Genomic DNA, 20721 nt, shown 5'->3' with positions numbered 1-20721 from the left:
TGGTAAGAGTCTAATCACACACCTATCTAAGAACACTGTGACCTTTCTGAACTTTTTCTCACACACCACTGTTAAGCAGCTCCACACGCTTGGAGCAGAGTGTCAACATTAACACACACATCTTTAATAGTGACACAGAGGAACAGAGGAATTGACATCTGACCCATTCAGTCTGCTCATGGACAGCTATACTCTCCTGAACAGTAGATAGAGGCATTGCAAAGTAACAAACCACAGCTAAGAATATAGAAATTCAGGGCTTTAATATTTAGTTATATTAAATTTAATCACTGATAAAGGGGAAGTGGTAGCGATCGGAAGGTTATACGTTTAAATCCCAGGAACATCAAGCTGCCAGTGCTGGGCCCTTAATTAAATTTCCAGGACCAGATGATTCAGTTGATTTGCTTTACTGTAGTCAGTAAAATTTAGTAATCAGGTATTTAAAAGTAAGCTAGGTAGGCATTTACTTCCCATTTAGACCCATGAAACATATAGAAGTATTTAGATATTTTTACTTTATATATTTCCTTTCCTTCTTTAGACAGAAGTGGAACATTCTGAGGTGTTTTTCTGCTTACGATGAATGTAAATAGTAGCTATTTGAAATACTGTAGACTTCTTATCACCTCTAACAAGTCTGCTCAAATGATGCGTTTTCATCACTATTCCGTATAATCACTAGAGACTAGAGAGACTTTTGTGTGTGAAAATCCCAGATCATCAGTTTCTGAAATATTTCAACCATGCCACAGTCAAAATCACTGAAATCACATTTGTCCGATGTAAACAATGTTAACTGAAGATCTTGACCTGTATCTGTCTACACTCAGAAGCACTTTGCTTGCACAGCTGATTAGCAGAACAATTTCTGCTAATAAAATCATAACAATCTTGTAGATAGGGGCTCACAAGAACTTACTGATTTGTATAATAAAGATGAAAACGATGTCACTGGATATCAAAACCAAGTAGACATTATGATACACTCTTAAAAGTAAATGTTTTTAATTCTTTGTCAGGATGTATGGTTCTATTATGAACCTTAACATTAAACATGGCACAAAATGTACATGAAAAATGAAATGAAAAATGGGTTTCTTTTAAGAACCATTTACTGAAAGGTGCTTCATGGAACCAAAAATGGTTCTTCAATGGCATTTCATTAAATAATCGATAATCACACTATCCAGTGTCACCCAGATGAGGTTGGGTTCCTATTTGAGTCTGGTTCCTCTGAAGATTTCATCCTCATATCGTCTCAGGGAAATTTTCCTTGCTACTGACACCTCTGGCTTGCTTATTAAGAATAAATTTAAGATTTATAACTTATATCCTGAATTTATATATTTCTGTAAAGCTGCTTCCACCAATGTTTACTGTTAAAAGCTCCAAATAAAATTGAAATGAATTGAATTGATTTGAAATACACCAAGCTGCACAGAAGCAGTTTTGTTGGCTTATGATAACCAAAAACTTTGTCGTTTTATGTTTTTTTTATTTTTTTTTTGTTTGCTTGTTTTTTTGCTTAATCCATTCATTCTGTAATGTAAATGCTGTATCTTTTGTCAGAATGCTTGTGACGAATGTGAAAAGAACGTGATTAATTCTGCCCTGATATTACAGCACTTAGACAGGACATAGATGAGACATGCAGCACAAATGGACAGAGGAAGTGTTGTGTCTAGGAACAGCTGCAGGCTTGTCACCTTGTAGGTGAACTCTTTTTAAGGAGCGATCCTCAAACCCACAGTCCCACACCTCTCGATGAACACTGGAAGACCAGCTGCGTTGCTGCATGTGAATTTGCGCAATAAAAGTTACAGAAGTTTACTTAAATTAATTTTGATTTCCAAAGAACTTAAAAGCTCTTTGGCTGAATCTCAGAGCTCGCATTCTCTGTAATCCGCATTAGGCTCAGTAGGAAGTCAAGATATTAAGTCTTACATTTAAGAGCGAAGTCCCACTGGGTTCAGTGCTTGACTTTGTTTACTGACCAACAGCATTAAAAGAGCTACATAGTGAGAATGAGCTTACTGTCTTGGCTGTCTTATTTTCATCTCACCAGGGGACCTTCCTTGGAGGTGCTAATTACACTAATGTGATCTTACCATCACCCAACTGTCTATCATTAGGATGTGTTGGGCTTGGGTTAATGATTTAGATTACAAACTTAACGGATAGCTGATATTAGTACTAATAAAAAAATCACAGAGGAATTTTTTTTTTAAATATTTTTTATTTTTCCCAAATATTTTGCAATCAATAAATAAAGAGTTGTAAAAATATAAATAAGGATATAAAATATTCACTATTTACAAGCTTTACAGTATTAAAAACATTGCACAAATGGATGGCCCTTCAGTAGAAATGTCCTCTATGTCACTTAGCATTGTCCGTAATAGCAGTATTGCTGCTGGGGGATCCAGTAATCCTGAGGTGGAGATGAAGGCAGGCTGCTGGTCTCTGCATTCTGTTGTACAATAAAAAAGGATTACATATTAGTCCTAAATAATAACAAGTCGTGTTCTTGCAATAAATTCTTGCAAAATTCTTGTTCTTGCAAAAACAATTCTTAGGTCAATATATACGCAGATATTTAAGACATTGTGATATTGAGTACATACCTGACAATACGGTGTATTGAAGACCTCCTGTGTGGAGAAGCTTGGTGTTTGTGGAGCCAATTGATTAAAGCTCTGTTCACAGAACGTTGGCATGTTTGGAGCCTGCATCGGTGCTGAAAGACTCCCATGAGCCGGCTTTTCTTGGTCGAGCTCCAGCTGAGCCGACAGGTAGGAAATGTAATGGATGGTGAGACGCAGAGTGTCGATCTTGGTCAGCGTCTGTCCAGCAGGAGCCACTGATGGAGGCAGGTAGGTCCTGAGATGGTGCAACGCTTTGGTGAGATCCCTCATTCTGAGCTTCTCCCGTTCGCTCGCACTCTGCCGCTTCAGTCCAGGGAACTTCGACCTCGGTCTTCCGGTCTTTTTGGCCACCTTGCCGATTTTCGTCTTTTCTTCTTCATTGTTCTTTAAAGGGAAGATCTCTGGAAAGCTTTCCTGTCCTGTTCCATATTGGAAAGCTGGTGGAGAGAAACAGCAGGAATCGATGGAGGAAGCAGGGGAGAGGCTGCTGCAGGCGCTGTAGTAGCCGGCGTCAGAAGCAGAGAGGCTTTGCTCCAAGAGGCCCTCACAGTTGAACAGAAACTCAGAGTTATCCTGAAGCTGGATAAGAGAGCTGGAGACATCCATGGTTGCTCAGAGTGAGGAAAGGTCTTGAAGAGAGGCTGTGTGTCTGACTGATGCTGGAGCAGTGTGGAGATCTTGTATATATCCCCCATGAGGTGTGAGGTGGCACCTCTAGGGGCTGTTCTCAGTCCAGAGAGGAGAGGTGACACCACAGGCAGGGGGTCCATGGGAAAGGGCAACTCATCCAGGCTCAAGGCTGAGGTGTGAGCGCCACAAGAAACACCTAGCAACTGATCCTCACAACTAGGAAAATGTCTGAAATCACAAGTAACGTCAGACAAAGTTATAAATATAAAAGACAAAGATATAAATATAAAACTCTCTATAGTTTTACAACCTTTACTACCTTGTGTGGAAAGTTTAAATGGCACAGTAATGGCAGGAATTATTTTTGAGGTGCATGAATTGCAGATAACACATGACATACAGTTCAAAATTCATTCCAGTCAATAGTAATTAAAGTAGGACCTAATCGATATGTTTTTATAATCATATCACAATGCTGTTAATGAACAATTACGTTCATTTACACGCTCTTGTTTTATACAGTATTTGCTTTAGGCTTCAATGTCTTAATATACTATCTAGTCCATAATGTGTATTCAGATTGTTTTACTAAAATCTCTTGTCATTATGTCTGTTGGTCTTATCATGCACTGTATACACAGTTCTGTATTGGCTCATGGTTCTGCAGCAGAAGTTCTCAAACTTTTTAAACAGGAACATCCTTCAATTGTAAAACAAATTCTGCAGACTCCCCTCAGTACAGATTTATTACCATGAACAGAATGTAACCTTATAATATTTGGTTCACTAGTAAAATTTGCACTAGAATATTTCACCTATTTATGGTAGACGAAGGCCTTTTTATTCTGAACTTTCCCCTCTCAGGACACATCAAGTCCAAGATCACTCGTTGCATTTTTGAGGTTTGGATTAAATGAATTTACCGCAAGTGACCAGTCAAGCATGATCGTCATTAAAATGTCTAATAATATTCATAACAGCAGCTTGTGATTTAGCTTGTGATTCAGGAGGAACATTATTTTGTCATACTCTACAATAAAAAGTTACATAAAAATTGTTATCAAAAACTTATCACTGATGTGTCATCAGTGTGTTAATCTCTGGACCAATTTTCTGTTTGAATTTTGTTTAACACAAATGAACTGTGTATTCAATAAAATGTTCAAACACCCCCCCCCCCCACCTTGGTATTTAGCCTTTTAACCTCTATTCAATTCGAAAATGTAACTTTTACAGGAACCTAAAAATTCAGAATAAAAAAAATGTAGTATTTAAAATGTTAAAATAATAATTTATATTTTCCCTATATCCCCTATCCCCATACCTGTAAGTCCATCTATCTCTTAGAAAAGATCTTAAGTTTCTTTAAACCACACTGTAGATAACTAATTATTATAAATTATTAGTCGGTATTTAGGAAGAGTTATGCGTCTTTCTTTTCCTGAACACACCGTGCAAATATAAACTTTTTTTTACTCTTAATCACACTGCACGTTGGTCTGAGATAAACACGGGTATTTCTCACTTTTCTAGCTAAGGAATCAGAGATATAGAAATGCTCTTATAAGCAACAAGGCAGTCATAAGTTTCACCTCCTATATTCTCTTTAGTTCCTCTGCCATTTCTACAGCTTCCTATATTCTTTATTTTTCTGTCACTTTGCTTCATCAGTCAAAGCTTTTGGTCAACAGGAATACTAAAATCTGGACAAATAAAATTACATTACTATTACTTATTTGCAGGTTTTGAAAAAGATGATCTGAGCATTTCTTTGTGACTGGGGTAGTGGTACAGAGGAACCTTTAGTAAGTATCTTATCTAGAAGTGTACATGTAGTCTACTTTTAAAAATGAATTCTGCAAACTTCTGCAGACTTTTTATTTTTGTACCTCTTTCATTTATGTACCTTAAAACATTTTTGAAGGTATGTTATGATAAAAGGTACATTTTAGTGACGATGAAAGTGATGATGAAAGGTACAGCTTAATGCTATTTTCAATTTAGTTTTAGTTTTATAAGGAATCTTAGCTTGTGTATATATAAATATTAAATATATATATATATATATATATATATATATATATATATATATATATATATATATATATATATATATATATATATATATACACAGTATATATATTTAGCTGTATTGTAATTTCTGTCTTTGGATTTGTGTCTGATCCATATTACTTTATAGATAAGATTCATATATTATTCTACTGTTCTTATACATAATTTTTATATCACATTGTAAGCAACCCAATATGTCAGAATAGTCGATTTTTCTATAAGCTGCGGTAAATCTGTGTCCTACTGTAGTAATACAACCCCGATGCACAAAGGTGTGTCATTGTGCATGTATGTGTCTGTAATATAAACTCTGATATTGGAATAAAAGATTTAGGCCAGGCTGCAAGATTAGAATATAGGATTCATATTTATGGAATATATATAAGATATAACATTCTCAATAAATTCAATTAGCATCAACGTGGTAAAACTGTAAGATCAGCTCTTGTAAATAAGCCTTATCTAAAATATCATGTTTGCCATTTATAACTCCAGAACCATTACACCCAGAGCATAGACCCTGTGTGAGCTGTTGTGTTGGGAATGTGGATTAAAGTGGTGGAGCAGGTCGCTATGAGTCATTCCCACAAACTAAAGTGTCACATTTGACTCCTTGTTACTTAGAGAACACACGCAGCACATGCTTTTGCATTCCCAAACCCCAACGACCCCCCTGAACTTACCACCACCACCATAAAAAAAAGAAAAGAAAAAAAAAACAAAAGAAGGGTCTGTCTAGTTCTCTTAAATACACATCTACACATCTCTCTATGTATTTGTTAACCATACACAGCCATGTTGAATACAATTATAAAAACGTATGTATATATATATATATATATATATATATATATATATATATATATATATATATATATATATATATAATTACGAATATCTACTAATATCTACATATTTACAGAAGACATTCTGCTCTGATTTATGCAACAGAAAATGTCTCCAAAATAACCCCCAAAACTTGTACGGATATGTTAAAAACAAATTCAAACAGAAATGCACATATGCCTTCTTTTATGAAAACTACAATGAATTTTGCTTTAAATGTACATAATTTCTTCCTTTCCCCCAGTCTTTAGTGTGAAATGGCACCTCAGGACCTTCGACAGGTGTGAACTAAAGAGGGTTCAAGCTCCCACAACATTTCCACATTCTCCACCAAAAACAATTCCCTTAACGTGACAAAGAAGTCTTATAAATAAGACTAAGACTATTAGTATAAGACTATAATAAGACTAATATATAAATATTTTGGTTAAATGTAATCTAGATACTGCAAAAAAAAAAAAAAACTCTTACAATGACAAGGTGTGAGCTGTTAATTCAGAGATCCCTTGAAATTTTATTTAACACACGTGATTATGAGTTAATTAACACGACAGCACTACTGATTCATGTCTTTAAACACTGGGTTTGCCTCTGAAGATAAAAGAGTCCTGTGTGTGTATTGGGATTAGGCTTTGCACATCAAATGCCATCACCGCTTAGCGGCAAAACAAACTAATTACTTCAAATCCCGTCATTCACACCACCATGTTCTATGCATTTAAAATGTGACCCTCTCACTTGAGGACAACGTTAGTGTGGGAGATGGTGGAAGTGGGGTGTAGGGGACGGATTTGTGGCTAGACACGGCAGTGTGAAGAAGCTTTTCACATTCAGTAAAGCCTCATTAGTTACAATAAGCTTCTTTTAGCTATGACTGAATACACATCACACACTATCAGAATTAAACTTTTTCATACTGTACCCTTAAGGAACTAGTTTAAGTTTTTGTAGCTTTATTATGGCAATTTTGTATCTGGAATGTGTCAGTGAATGTGCCGTAACTTATTTGTAAATGTATAAATACCAAAGGTACAAAATGTGCCCTCGATTCTAAGGAAAAGTATACTTTTGTGCCTTTATTTCAGACACTCTGTGATGTGTAATCATACATCAATAAGAAAAATACACTTTAGTATCTTTATTTGTAAAAGTACAGAGGCTAGTTTTTCTGAGGCAAACTCAAATGCTAGTTTTCTGTTCATATTTTATTGTCATGGGGAAAAATTATTTGTATTAAACATTTTCTCTTGTTCAATTGTCTTGGAAAAGTAAAATAGAAGTATATAAGGTTTTAAATGATTGCCTTTACCTGCTAGCTAGCATCAGAAAGTATGTTTTTTTAGCTAGTAAACAGAATAGCGTTTCCTGGTGAATGAAACAAACAAATAAAGCTGGTTAACATTTGCTGTAGAGAAACACTTCAGAAATCAACATTAGTCTGTATAGTTGATGAACTCTTTACCATTTAGTCAAAACTAACAGTGCGGTTTCTTAAGGACACCTAGCATTTAAAAATTAGCTATTTTCCCAATACCTGAAATGGGAGTGCAACATAAACTCTATCATCAAAAAGGCCCAGCAGAGGATGTACGTTCTACGCCAATTAAGGAAGTATGGTCTGCCACAGGAGCTGTTGATGCTGTTCTACACTGCAGTCATTGAATCTGTCCTGTCCAAATCCATCACTATCTGGTTTGGTGCAGCAACAAAACAGGACAGAAACAGACTTTAATGCATAGTTAAAACAGCGGAAAAAACAATCAGCGCCCCCCTGCCCACTCCCCAGGACTTGTAGGACACAAGAACCAGAAACCGGGCAGGAAAAATCACTACTGACCCTTCGCACCCTGGACACAACCTCTTTCAGCTCCTCCCTTCTGGCAGGCGCTACAGGAGTTTGTTTACCAAAACTGCCAGACACAGGAACTGTTTCTTTCCCCAGGCCCCTTATTACCCTGATTAACAACTCACCATAATTATATTCCCTGATTCATAGCATAAGTACTGCATTATCAGGACTGTCAATCATCACATCATCTGCGTGTTACACACACTACTGCTGCTGTATATTGTACAAAAAGCATAATATTGCACAATATTGTTATTTGCACTTACCACACTTTATGTACATAACTGATCAGTCATATATTCTGTATTCATATTTAATACTCATAATATCTATTGTATCACATCTGCATTTTCTTGTATAGTTTGTATAGTATAGTGTTATTTATGTCTGTACTTTTGAGAGTCACAAACAGCTGGAACCAAATTCCTTGTGTGTGTCAACACACTTGGCCAATAAACCTAATTCTGATTCTGATTTACTAAAATGTTAACAAAATGCTACAGTCCCCTTTAAAAATAGATTTCTATTTTCATAAAAAATATTCTATTTGATCTTGACATGAAACATATTTCATAGCTCACTCACTCATTTTCTACCGCTTATTCGAACCACCTCGGGTCACGGGGAGCCTGTGCCTATCTCAGGCGTCATTGGGCATCAAGGCAGGATACACCCTGGACGGAGTGCCAACCCATCGCAGGGCACACACACACACACTCTCATTCACTCACGCAATCACACACTACGGACAATTTTCCAGAGATGCCAATCAACCTACCATGCATGTCTTTGGACTGGGGGAGGAAACCGAAGTACCCGGAGGAAACCCCCGAGGCATGGGGAGAACATGCAAACTCCACACACACAAGGCGGAGGCGGGAATCGAACCCCCAACCCTGGAGGTGTGAGGCGAACGTGCTAACCACTAAGCCACCGTGCCCCCATATTTCATAGCTGTACTTTGTAATTCATTCTAATACATTTACATTTAGCATATTTTATATTATTTAGCCTTCCTTGATTACACCCTACACATCAATCAAATGTGAGGACAAACACAGTGAAACTGCATTTTATTTTCTCTCTATGGAATCATTAGGGGAAAAATATTTTTACTCTAAATCTAATTTGTAATACAAATTCAAATGTGTGTTTTAACACGTTACTTCCAGGTCTACAGGAATTCTTTTCAAATTACTTTAGCTATGTGATAAAACCTACTAAGAAAGCAAAACAAACTGAACAAACTGTCTGCTGGCTCACTGATAGAAAGGTCAATGATTCACCAGTCGATGAATGTGTTGAATTGAATTGAAAATTAGATAAGTAGTTAAGTAGTTGCTCTACTTACACTTTACTTTAATTGTTTTGCATCTTCCGTCAAAATGCCAAAGGCAAAATCTTCCGTCAACTTTATTGGCCAGGACTATTGACATTCGTGAGCCTAGATTTTATATAATTTCAAGGGGATATAGAAGCAGTACTACCAATAGTAACTACTATGCATAAGTCTTAGAGCAGATACACAGACAAGTGATTACACAGCAGGAATAACAAGAAAGGGACACGGTTTGCCTCCAGTTTATCCTCATTAGCATTAACTTTAGATAGCAAAAATGTCTTGGCTGCTGAGCTATGACACGTTTGGTATCAACTTGGTATGATACCAGATTTGGTATTGTTTGGTATACATGATGCTAAACTGAAAGGCAAATGTATTTATCATTTGGGATAAGTTGGAAATTAATCTGTTTCTCTGATATTGCTAGCTATGTAAGTTAAGCATATCCACATATTTGTATGAGTGTATATGCAGGATGCATGCTTCATTCCTAAACTTTTCCCTACAACCCCAACACTCTGTATGAGTGTATACTGTATGCAGGATGCATGCTTCATTTCTAAACTTTTCCCTACAACCCTAACACTCTGTATGAGTGTATACTGTATGCAGGATGCATGCTTCATTCCTAAACTTTTCCCTACAACCCCAACACTCTGTATGAGTGTATATGCAGGATGCATGCTTCATTCCTAAACTTTTCCCTACAACCCCAACACTCTGTATGAGTGTATATGCAGGGTGCATGCTTCATTCCTAAACTTTTCCCTACAACCCCAACACTCTGTATGAGTGTATATGCAGGATGCATGCTTCATTCCTAAACTTTTCCCTACAACCCCAACACTCTGTATGAGTGTATATGCAGGATGCATGCTTCATTTCTAAACTTTTCCCTACAACCCCAACACTCTGTATGAGTGTATATGCAGGATGCATGCTTCATTCCTAAACTTTTCCCTACAACCCCAACACTCTGTATGAGTGTATACTGTATGCAGGATGCATGCTTCATTTCTAAACTTTTCCCTACAACCCTAACACTCTGTATGAGTGTATATGCAGGATGCATGCTTCATTTCTAAACTTTTCCCTACAACCCCAACACTCTGTATGAGTGTATACTGTATGCAGGATGCATGCTTCATTTCTAAACTTTTCCCTACAACCCCAACACTCTGTATGAGTGTATACTGTATGCAGGATGCATGCTTCATTTCTAAACTTTTCCCTACAACCCCAACACTCTGTATGAGTGTATACTGTATGCAGGATGCATGCTTCATTTCTAAACTTTTCCCTACAACCCCAACACTCTGTATGAGTGTATACTGTATGCAGGATGCATGCTTCATTTCTAAACTTTTCCCTACAACCCTAACACTCTGTCTGAGTGTATACTGTATGCAGGATGCATGCTTCATTCCTAAACTTTTCCCTACAACCCCGACACTCTGTATGAGTGTATATGCAGGATGCATGCTTCATTCCTAAACTTTTCCCTACAACCCCAACACTCTGTATGAGTGTATATGCAGGATGCATGCTTCATTCCTAAACTTTTCCCTACAACCCCAACACTCTGTATGAGTGTATATGCAGGATGCATGCTTCATTTCTAAACTTTTCCCTACAACCCTAACACTCTGTCTGAGTGTATACTGTATGCAGGGTGCATGCTTCATTTCTAAACTTTTCCCTACAACCCCAACACTCTGTATGAGTGTATACTGTATGCAGGATGCATGCTTCATTTCTAAACTTTTCCCTACAACCCTAACACTCTGTCTGAGTGTATACTGTATGCAGGATGCATGCTTCATTCCTAAACTTTTCCCTACAACCCCGACACTCTGTATGAGTGTATAGGCAGGATGCATGCTTCATTCCTAAACTTTTCCCTACAACCCCAACACTCTGTATGAGTGTATATGCAGGATGCATGCTTCATTTCTAAACTTTTCCCTACAACCCTAACACTCTGTCTGAGTGTATACTGTATGCAGGATGCATGCTTCATTTCTAAACTTTTCCCTACAACTCCAACACTCTGTATGAGTGTATATGCAGGGTGCATGCTTCATTTCTAAACTTTTCCCTACAACCCCAACACTCTGTATGAGTGTATATGCAGGGTGCATGCTTCATTTCTAAACTTTTCCCTACAACCCCAACACTCTGTATGAGTGTATATGCAGGATGCATGCTTCATTCCTAAACATTTCCCTACAACCCCAACACTCTGTATGAGTGTATATGCAGGGTGCATGCTTCATTTCTAAACTTTTCCCTACAACCCTAACACTCTGTCTGAGTGTATACTGTATGCAGGGTGCATGCTTCATTTCTAAACTTTTCCCTGCAACCCCAACACTCTGTATGAGTGTATATGCAGGATGCATGCTTCATTTCTAAACTTTTCCCTACAACCCCAACACTCTGTATGAGTGTATATGCAGGATGCATGCTTCATTCCTAAACTTTTCCCTGCAGCTCCCCCAGTCCATCTGCTCAGCTAATCATTCAGAATGTTATCATTGGATAAGTTGAGTTTGAGCAAGGGAACACTTCTAACTTTCCAGGATATCAGACACTACTGCAGCCTTTTTACAATCATAGAAAAGCATTTGGCTAAATGTATAGATATACAACTAGCACAGTGTTATGTTTACAGATCTGGGAACCTCCTAACCAGAAACCTTTTAAAAGCATACCAAAAGATGCGAAATGTATAAGCAATGTGCTTTTTGTTCCTACACTAAACACTCATTCCAGTTTTTTGTTTGGAAAAAGAGTTACAACAGGATTAGAAAATGCCTGTGAAAGCAATTTCTTATAATCCTTTTATACCTTGACATAAAAAACAAACACGCAGAAACTGATTCTGCAGGATAATCTATATCCCTTTTAACTGCTGCTTGTGTAGAGTATAGTATACACTATGCAGTATCAAAATCCTCCGTTTTTGGCTCTTTCAACACCACCACCAACAAAAACAATAAAACCTAGGCAAAAAAATGCCACAACATGTAAGCGAGTCACATCATTTTAATTACATACATACTAAAATATGGCCATGTCTAAAATCCATACAAGCACAGCAAACAATTTATGCCATGATACTTGTGCCAGAATGCTGGTGAAATACTTTATGCCAGAATGTTAGTAGGACAGTACTATATTACTATACTATACAAGTACAGTAATATATTAGTAATATATTAACAGTGTTTTGAATAAGCATTGCCATCTCTGTTTTAAAAGAGATCAATCTGAGATAAATAGGAGATACATTGTGATGCGACTATGAATTACATATGTATTTATAATAATTCACTACTCTCCATATGGTTTATATGAGGACGTCTGTCTAGTTTAGACCCACTGTACTGTCACTAAAAATAATGTACTTCTCATGATCACAGTGATCTGGCAGTTTATTGTTAATGTCCTGTATATCTGTGTTCTGGCGCCATCTGCTGGTCAATATACAGTTTCCCAGTGATTTCATTTAAGCATTGAGAGAGAGAGAGAGAGAAAGAGAGAGAGAGAGAGAGAGAGAGAGAGACTACTTCCGTCTTATTTACTCTTATCTTGAGGCTAACTTCACTTCAATCGAATGTAAATTTGATTTTGGGCTGTTTCTGTGCAGCAAAAAGAACTAGTGAAGTCTCGTTTGCCAACGAGTCGACTCTTTGAACCGGTTGGGAGCCGATTCCCACCGCTCACTGGATGTATTTTCTTTATTGTACCACTCTGAATAAACATTGCGTGAAAATCTATCTATCTATCTATCTATCTATCTATCTATCTATCTATCTATCTATCTATCTATCTATCTATCTATCTATCTATCTATCTATCTATCTATCTATCTATCTATCTATCTATCTATCTATCTATCTATCTATCTATCTATCTATCTATCTATCTATCTATCTATCTATCTATCTATCTATCTATCTATCTATCTATCTATCTATCTATCTATCTATCTATCTATCTATCTATCTATCTATCTATCTATCTATCTATCTATCTATCTATCTATCTATCTATCTATCTATCTATCTATCTATCTATCTATCTATCTATCTATCTATCTATCTATCTATCTATCTATCTATCTATCTATCTATCTATCTATCTATCTATCTATCTATCTATCTATCTATCTATCTATCTATCTATCTATCTATCTATCTATCTATCTATCTATCTATCTATCTATCTATCTATCTATCTATCTATCTATCTATCTATCTATCTATCTATCTATCTATCTATCTATCTATCTATCTATCTATCTATCTATCTATCTATCTATCTATCTATCTATCTATCTATCTATCTATCTATCTATCTATCTATCTATCTATCTATCTATCTATCTATCTATCTATCTATCTATCTATCTATCTATCTATCTATCTATCTATCTATCTATCTATCTATCTATCTATCTATCTATCTATCTATCTATCTATCTATCTATCTATCTATCTATCTATCTATCTATCTATCTATCTATCTATCTATCTATCTATCTATCTATGCACCCAAAAGACTCCATACATATTTTTTAAGGAAATCTAACTATATTCACAAAACCTCAACTTCATGCCATTTGTTTGTAAAGATGTCATGTTTCCCTGATTAGCAGCTCTATCCTGTGTCATGTGCTTGTCATGTAACAGTGTTTCTGTAGAGTCATGAGAATGATTTCAATATGTTCTTTTTTTGCAAAGGCATCAACATAACTCATTTTTTGCTTCATAAACTTAAGGGACAGAATTGCATTACCCGAGGTTCACTGCTTCAGTATTGCTTCAGAACGTAAGTGCACTCAGGCTCGTTCTCAGTACTAAACATAACTTAAAGTCTTGAAACGTTCACATTTCTATACATTAAAAACAAACAAACAAACATACACAAAAAGCTAGCAGTCAGGATTGTTTAGTTAAAATACAGGCTTTATTATAAATACATATTAAAAATAATTTTGTATTTATTTTGTATTTACAAAAGACAGGCAGGTAACATACATATTTATATAAATTAATAGAAAAATTAAATTATAGTCTCGAATCTAAAGCTACGGTTTTAAACATTCATTTTAATGGACAGCATGTTTGATTTCACAATATGAAGGAGTCCATGAGTTTGGTGTGCCAGTGAGTTTGGTGGTAGACAGTACCGCAGTGTTTAGCTCCAAAAGGCTGGAGGCACGAGCTGATAGCCGTAAACCTGGAACAGAGAGCAGACGGAATATTAGAGATACTATTAAAACAAATTTCTATAAAAAAGAGTATGAACTGATTTTCTTCTGATACAGCAAGCTTTCAAATCAAGCACTTCAACAGTGCAAGAATCGATGCAAGGTCAGATGCGTTTCTCTGAGTTATAAGAGTAGTAGTGAAGAATGGAATTGTGTTTTAATAAACAATCATTGATAAGTGATAACTGATTATCATCGCATTCATACCTGACAGGACTGTGTGAACTGAGCACACTGCTGTTGCTGAAAAGTGTTTGTATCTGGGCTGTAGATCTGTTCCGTTATCTGATCTGAGAGTTGTGTGCTGTACTGATTCATGTCCACTCCCTGCTCTGAGTACTCCAAACTGCTCCCAGTCTGATGCTGTTCTGTATAATCACCATATCCATGGCTTTCTCCCCAATCTGTGCTTGTAGATCTACACTGAAAGTAGCCCAGAATTTCCGAAGAGGGTCTCCATCCATCACCATTACTCATCTGCTTTCTCTGAGACAGATATTCTTCACTGAGCCCGAGCTGATCTGACAGGTACGAGATGTAGCGAATGGTAAGGCGCAGAGTCTCAATTTTGGTCAGTGTTTGTCCGACAGGAGCCACTGATGGAGGCAGGTAGGTCCTGAGATGGTGCAGAGCTTTGGTTAGGTCCCTCATTCTGAGCTTCTCTTTCTCACTTGCGTTCTGACGCTGCTCGCTCGGGTTCTTCAGCCTAGATCTTCGTGTCCTCCTGGCAAGGCCTAACGGAGAACCGGGTGCTTTGGTCAGTCTGGAGCTGGCTTTGTGAAGATTGGTGAGCTTGGGTTGGTAAGACGGTGAGCAGTTGAGGTCCATGGAAGCTGCTGGAGAGACAGTCTCAGGGGAGGAGATGCTGTAGAGCTCAGAGTCAGAGCTCGGGCTGCTCCACCGTCTGTGAGGATGGTGGATAACGCTGGAAGTATCCATACTCGAGAGTTGGAAAGCGAATAAAGGCAGGAGCAGCAGGCTGGAGGTTTTTAGGCTGGACGTTTGGAGAGCAAATGAAGCTGGAAGGTTTTTATGCTGGAAGGTAGGAGAGAGAATGAAGGCAGGACCTGGAGGCTGGAGGTTTTTATGCTGGCCTCGGAGGTGTGAGTTGACACCTCTGCAGCCTCCATGCAGCAGGACTCTGTGTGGGAAAGAGCTGAGGAAGGCTGCAGGAGCAGAGGTGTGAATTCTGACTCCTCTCCCAAACAACAACCCAGCCCAGTTCAACTCTCAGGCTGAATTCACTTCTTTCAATATTTGAATATTAAACCTATGTTTATGTTTGTGTTTATTTTATTTGTGTATGTGTGTTTTTTATATGTTGTTTAAAATAGCAAATACATACAAGGTTAAATTGGTTTATAGATAATCATGTAAAAACTATCCAGTATCCAGTCTGCTAAATGCCATCAATGTACAGTAACTGTGAAAGTATTAACTGAATTACAATGCTTTTAACTTCTTTTAAAATATATTTAATCATCTCAAAAAGTTTTAAAAAGTTTTAAAGAAATAAAAGTAAAAAATATTTTATCCTCCCTACTTTTTAACTCCTTCTATTTTTAAATGAAATGGATCACAAATCGATCATCTGAAATAGAAACATTAAAAAAGTCAGAATAATTCCTGAGCTTTGAAGTTGGTCAGCAAACTTGACCTTAATGAGGTTTAATAATGCCTAATAACCTCCATTAGTGCGTTACACTTGAGGTGTGACATTTACACTGAATAGTGAACAGGGCGTCTCCAGATCTATGAGTCAAGTAGCCATTGACACTGAAGCTGTGAAAACGCAGCGTGCATGGCCAGTCACGCTCCGAATATCTCTGCCTTATTTCATGTTCCAGCACAGCCTATTGAATCTGCCCATGAAAGCATTAAATTACACCGTGTGACATTGTTTCCAATTATGATTCTTATCCTGATGGGCAATTTGTCACTTTTGGAAGTGATAGATTGGATAAAAAAATACATGCTTTTAATTACATCATTGGTTGGTAAAAATCGTAAGTATATTTGAGTCGTAGCTCATATATAAAATGATATCTAAGACTATAACATTCAGATGTATCCAGGGGCTGGAGAATTTGGTCCCTGCAGGATTTTGCGCAGGCATTAGCAAAAAATCAGGGAAATTCTCCAGTATTCAGAGGAACTTGCAATTTGTCCAAAATTACTGATTCTGATTTGGGGATGAGCATTGAGATGAGCATCAGACTTTCGAGAAAGAAGGATTCCTTAATTTAATATTGCTTTTATACAGTTGTAGAAAGGACATTATTTATAACTCTCTGAAGTCACCAAGATGAGGATGCTTCACTTTTAAGTCTGGTTCCTCTTGAGTTTTTCCTTGCCACTGATGCCTCTGGCTTGCTCATTTCATTTTAAACTTGGTCATTTTTATATTTCTGCAAAGCTGTAAAATATAAGTCTAATATTAATCTTGAATGTTTGTATTATATTAATCTTTATATAATATTACACTCTTTCTGTACACTTATGTTCTGACAAGCTGCATTGAGACAATGTTAAAAGCTCTATACAAATCAAATTAAATAGAATTCAATAGAACTGAATACAAATTCCCGCCTCCACCTTGTGTGTGTGGAGTTTGCATGTTCTCCCTGTGCCTCAGGGGTTTCCTCCGGGTACTCCGGTTTCCTCCCCCGGTCCAAAGACATGCATGGTAGGTTGATTGGCATCTCTGGAAAATTGTCTGTAGTGTGTAATTGCGTGAGTGAATGAGAGTGTGTGCGTGCCCTGCGATGGGTTGGCACTCCGTCCAGGGTGTATCGTGCCTTGATGCCCGATGACGCCTGAGATAGTCACAGAAAATAAATGAATGAATGAATACAAATGACCTTTTTAGGTTAATAACATATTTTACACTAAACATATATGTTTATGGCTACCTCCTGGTGGACCAGCAGTCAGATCCTGTGCTCTCAGTGCCATGGCATGGGTTCGATTCCCGGGCAGGGTGCTAACCCAGCCACTGAAGTTAACTTCCAGTGTCAGTCCCGAGCCCTTCGGAAAGGGCATCCGGTGTAAAACCTGTGTCAAATCTAATATGCAAACCACATGAGCCGCTGTGGTTAACCCAAACAGGAAGCAGCCATTTTTAATGTATAAGAAGTTAGCTATTTTATTTAGAGAATTTATACACACCCTGATCTGAAGACTTTACTGACACGAGACTGTAAAGAAGTCAGAGGTAATGAGTAAAGCTCTCTCAGTGATTCTCAGTGACCCAACCAAACTCTGACCTACGCTGAAAGGGTCAAGCATTAAAGGCCCAGCGTCTCTCACGCTTCTCACACGCTCGGCCTCGGTTTTCCCGAAGTCTTCAGCAGCGTTGAGAAATGTGGAGACCTGTTCATCTGTGCAAGTCATTTTTTTTCAGGAATGGTCCTCAGCCTTTCTCTCGCAGAAAGGGTGAGAGAACGCTGAGGAGATTCAGTGTCGTGTTGGGTTTGACACCTCCATGTTTTGGAGGGAAAAGTGAAGCTGGCACCTGTGTGTGTTTTTCCAGTTTTATCCTCCCTCAGCAGCTCATGGCAGCAGTCCTGAGTCAACACACCAGCTAAATGGCCAGGCGCATGTGAAACACGTGTATGCATGTTTGTATATCATTTAGAACCGAGTTTTAATACTGTAAATATAAGCCAATTACAGGTAGCTTAAAAATCACCAGCTTTGTGCACTGACACTCTGGAGTAAGGTAATGTGGTCTGATACATAGCAGATTTATTCCTCTTATGCCGCTTCACATTTTCCAACATCTATTTTTTATTTACTAAAGAATGACATCATTTTCTTAATCCACTTAATGTTCTGACACTTTATTACTTACATTATAGCAGCTATATACAGCTGTTCGCTCACCTGCCTCTATTTTTTATTTAAAAAATAAAATCTTTCTCAGGAAGTTTATAGAGAAAAAAAGGAACTTCTCATATAACTAATAAGTCCTCTGGCCTGAACATTTTAACATTACAGATTAACCCTTTTCACCAGTACACTGGCATTCTGTTCTGTCAGAATGGAAATCAACTTCACTCAGTAAAGGAATCATTTTATTTTAAGTTTGATATAAAAGTTGTCATGACACTGTTGGGTTTCAATTCTGAGCCATTTTTCCCTCTGTTGGGATACATTATAGTGGTGGAAAACAACACCTTCACATTTTAGATGCTGATGAACAACCACTTGGGGCATCTCAGAGAGCAAAAATGGGTTCAATACCACCATAAATATCCACACACCATTATATGTACTGTATATAATAATACATACTTACAACAAACAAACTAAAACTTCCTGAGTGTCTATTTTCATTTCAAGTCTTTAATTACCACTGTGGAGTATGACATGAAATTCAATGCTGAATAGGTGCACAACCAATAATAATATATAACCAATAAATTAACATTTTTTAACAGAAAACTTTGCGCTATCAATGAGTACATGTTGTTTATCAGTTTTTGTGGAGCATCAGCCGAGTGCCATCCTGTCTGCCGAGTGCCTCTGTAAGTTGTGACTATAGAAACGTTAACGTATCAGAACCAGCGTGTAAATATCAGCTTTGAGCTGATTTTGCTGTAGAAAATTCATCGACACCATCTGGCCAATCATAATTAAGAAGTCAGCAGGTATAAAAACAAACAAACCAAACATGCAAACTAGCTACATCTACAGATACAGACCAAAAAAATTGAATCTCTTGTAATTTCACACACCACTGGTCATTTGTGGTTGGTGAAAGTAGTAGACACTCAGGGCTTTAAGAGTCTGCAGTGATTATGAAGTATTTCTGTTCTTACCCAGCCTACTTTAGATAAGAACAGAATATATTCATATAAAAGTTCACAAAATAATTTTTTTTTTCAGACAAATGTAAACGGTGAGACACCTTGTGTTTGTACATCTAAATTCTGTGTAAAGTTATCCTAACATACCTGTAGGTAAAAATGTCACACACTAAAAGCCAACAGTGTCCTGTCTAATTTTATATCAAACTTGTGGCAGTAAAATATTTCATTTGTTCATACTGATTGAAAATGTCTGATGAGTCGATTTCCATTCGAATGCCAGTGTACTGGTAAAAAGGGCTAAAATGCCAGTTTATTACTCATTTAAGTCATTTGACTTAAAGCACATTATCAAATTACTATAATGAAAGTAATAAATCATATGGGAGTTCTGAGAATTAGGAAAATAAGTGTTGACCTGCTGCCATGTCCTTATAGTTGAAGGGAACAATTAGCACAGTTTACACCCTCAGATAATGATAATCCATCCATCCATCCATCAATTTTCTACCGCTTATAATGATAATGATTATGGTTTATCATCATCTTCATGGATGCTATTGAGTATATCTGCCTAACAGATTTCTCTCTTCATTAAACCCTCAGCTGAGCGTGTAATCCTCAGTAACCTTGTGAGACCTCGTGCTGACCGCTGCTCCTGTGGGAAGTTAGGAGTGTGTGTGCAGCATTTTACACCCGAGGTGTGAAGCAAAACAACCTCTTCTCATCCCAAGCATTGCTTCGATTTCACCTATGGTTGCAGTCTACTTTTTAAACTTTTGAACTATATAAGATTTGATTACTTGCTTATTGTTTGTCTTGCTATGACTCCACATTATTCAACTACATTTTCAGTGATTATCAGACACTTTTATTGCAGGACGCTAAAGCGGAAAAAATACGTATCTTCATTCTATTATAAATAGACTACTCTAGATGGTCTAATTATCCCTTGAGGCTAAAACCCTAGGAGTCGGTGTGAGCGGCGATACAGTAATGAGAGTAATACAAGTCAGGTATGAGACGTTGTTGAACCCTTTTAAAGATCCTCATGTACTTTGCTCACTTTTGGGACTCAATATTTTTCTCATTACATTTACTGTAGTTATGGAATAATTCCTAATATGCTGAAAGATTACCTCAGTAATCAGCTGGAACATTACAGGGTTAAATCACTAACTCTATAATGATAACATACATCTGTTCAACATATAGCTGAACATCTAACTGTCACTGTAACTATT

General features: G+C 37.2%; 2 protein-coding genes across 2 annotated transcripts; both read right to left on the bottom strand.

Moving 5' to 3' along the window:
• Positions 1 to 2386: 2386 nt before the first annotated feature.
• mespaa (mesoderm posterior aa) lies at positions 2387 to 3254 on the bottom strand. Its single transcript, XM_060883418.1, has 2 exons — positions 2628 to 3254; positions 2387 to 2473 (listed from the first exon to the last, which is right to left on the bottom strand). Exons 1-2 carry the CDS (start codon positions 3252 to 3254, stop codon positions 2387 to 2389), a joined length of 714 nt encoding a protein of 237 aa, XP_060739401.1.
• Positions 3255 to 14593: 11339 nt separating this feature from the next.
• mespba (mesoderm posterior ba) lies at positions 14594 to 15605 on the bottom strand. The gene is made up of 2 exons (XM_060883296.1): positions 14874 to 15605; positions 14594 to 14635 (listed from the first exon to the last, which is right to left on the bottom strand). The coding sequence occupies exons 1-2, from the start codon at positions 15603 to 15605 to the stop codon at positions 14594 to 14596; spliced, it is 774 nt and encodes a 257-aa protein (XP_060739279.1).
• Positions 15606 to 20721: the final 5116 nt, after the last annotated feature.

Source organism: Tachysurus vachellii, chromosome 1 (genome assembly GCF_030014155.1).
Source record: "Tachysurus vachellii isolate PV-2020 chromosome 1, HZAU_Pvac_v1, whole genome shotgun sequence".
NCBI lineage: Eukaryota > Metazoa > Chordata > Actinopteri > Siluriformes > Bagridae > Tachysurus > Tachysurus vachellii.
The sequence above is the reverse complement of the archived record's forward strand: the minus strand, read 5'-3'. Positions and strand labels throughout refer to the sequence as shown.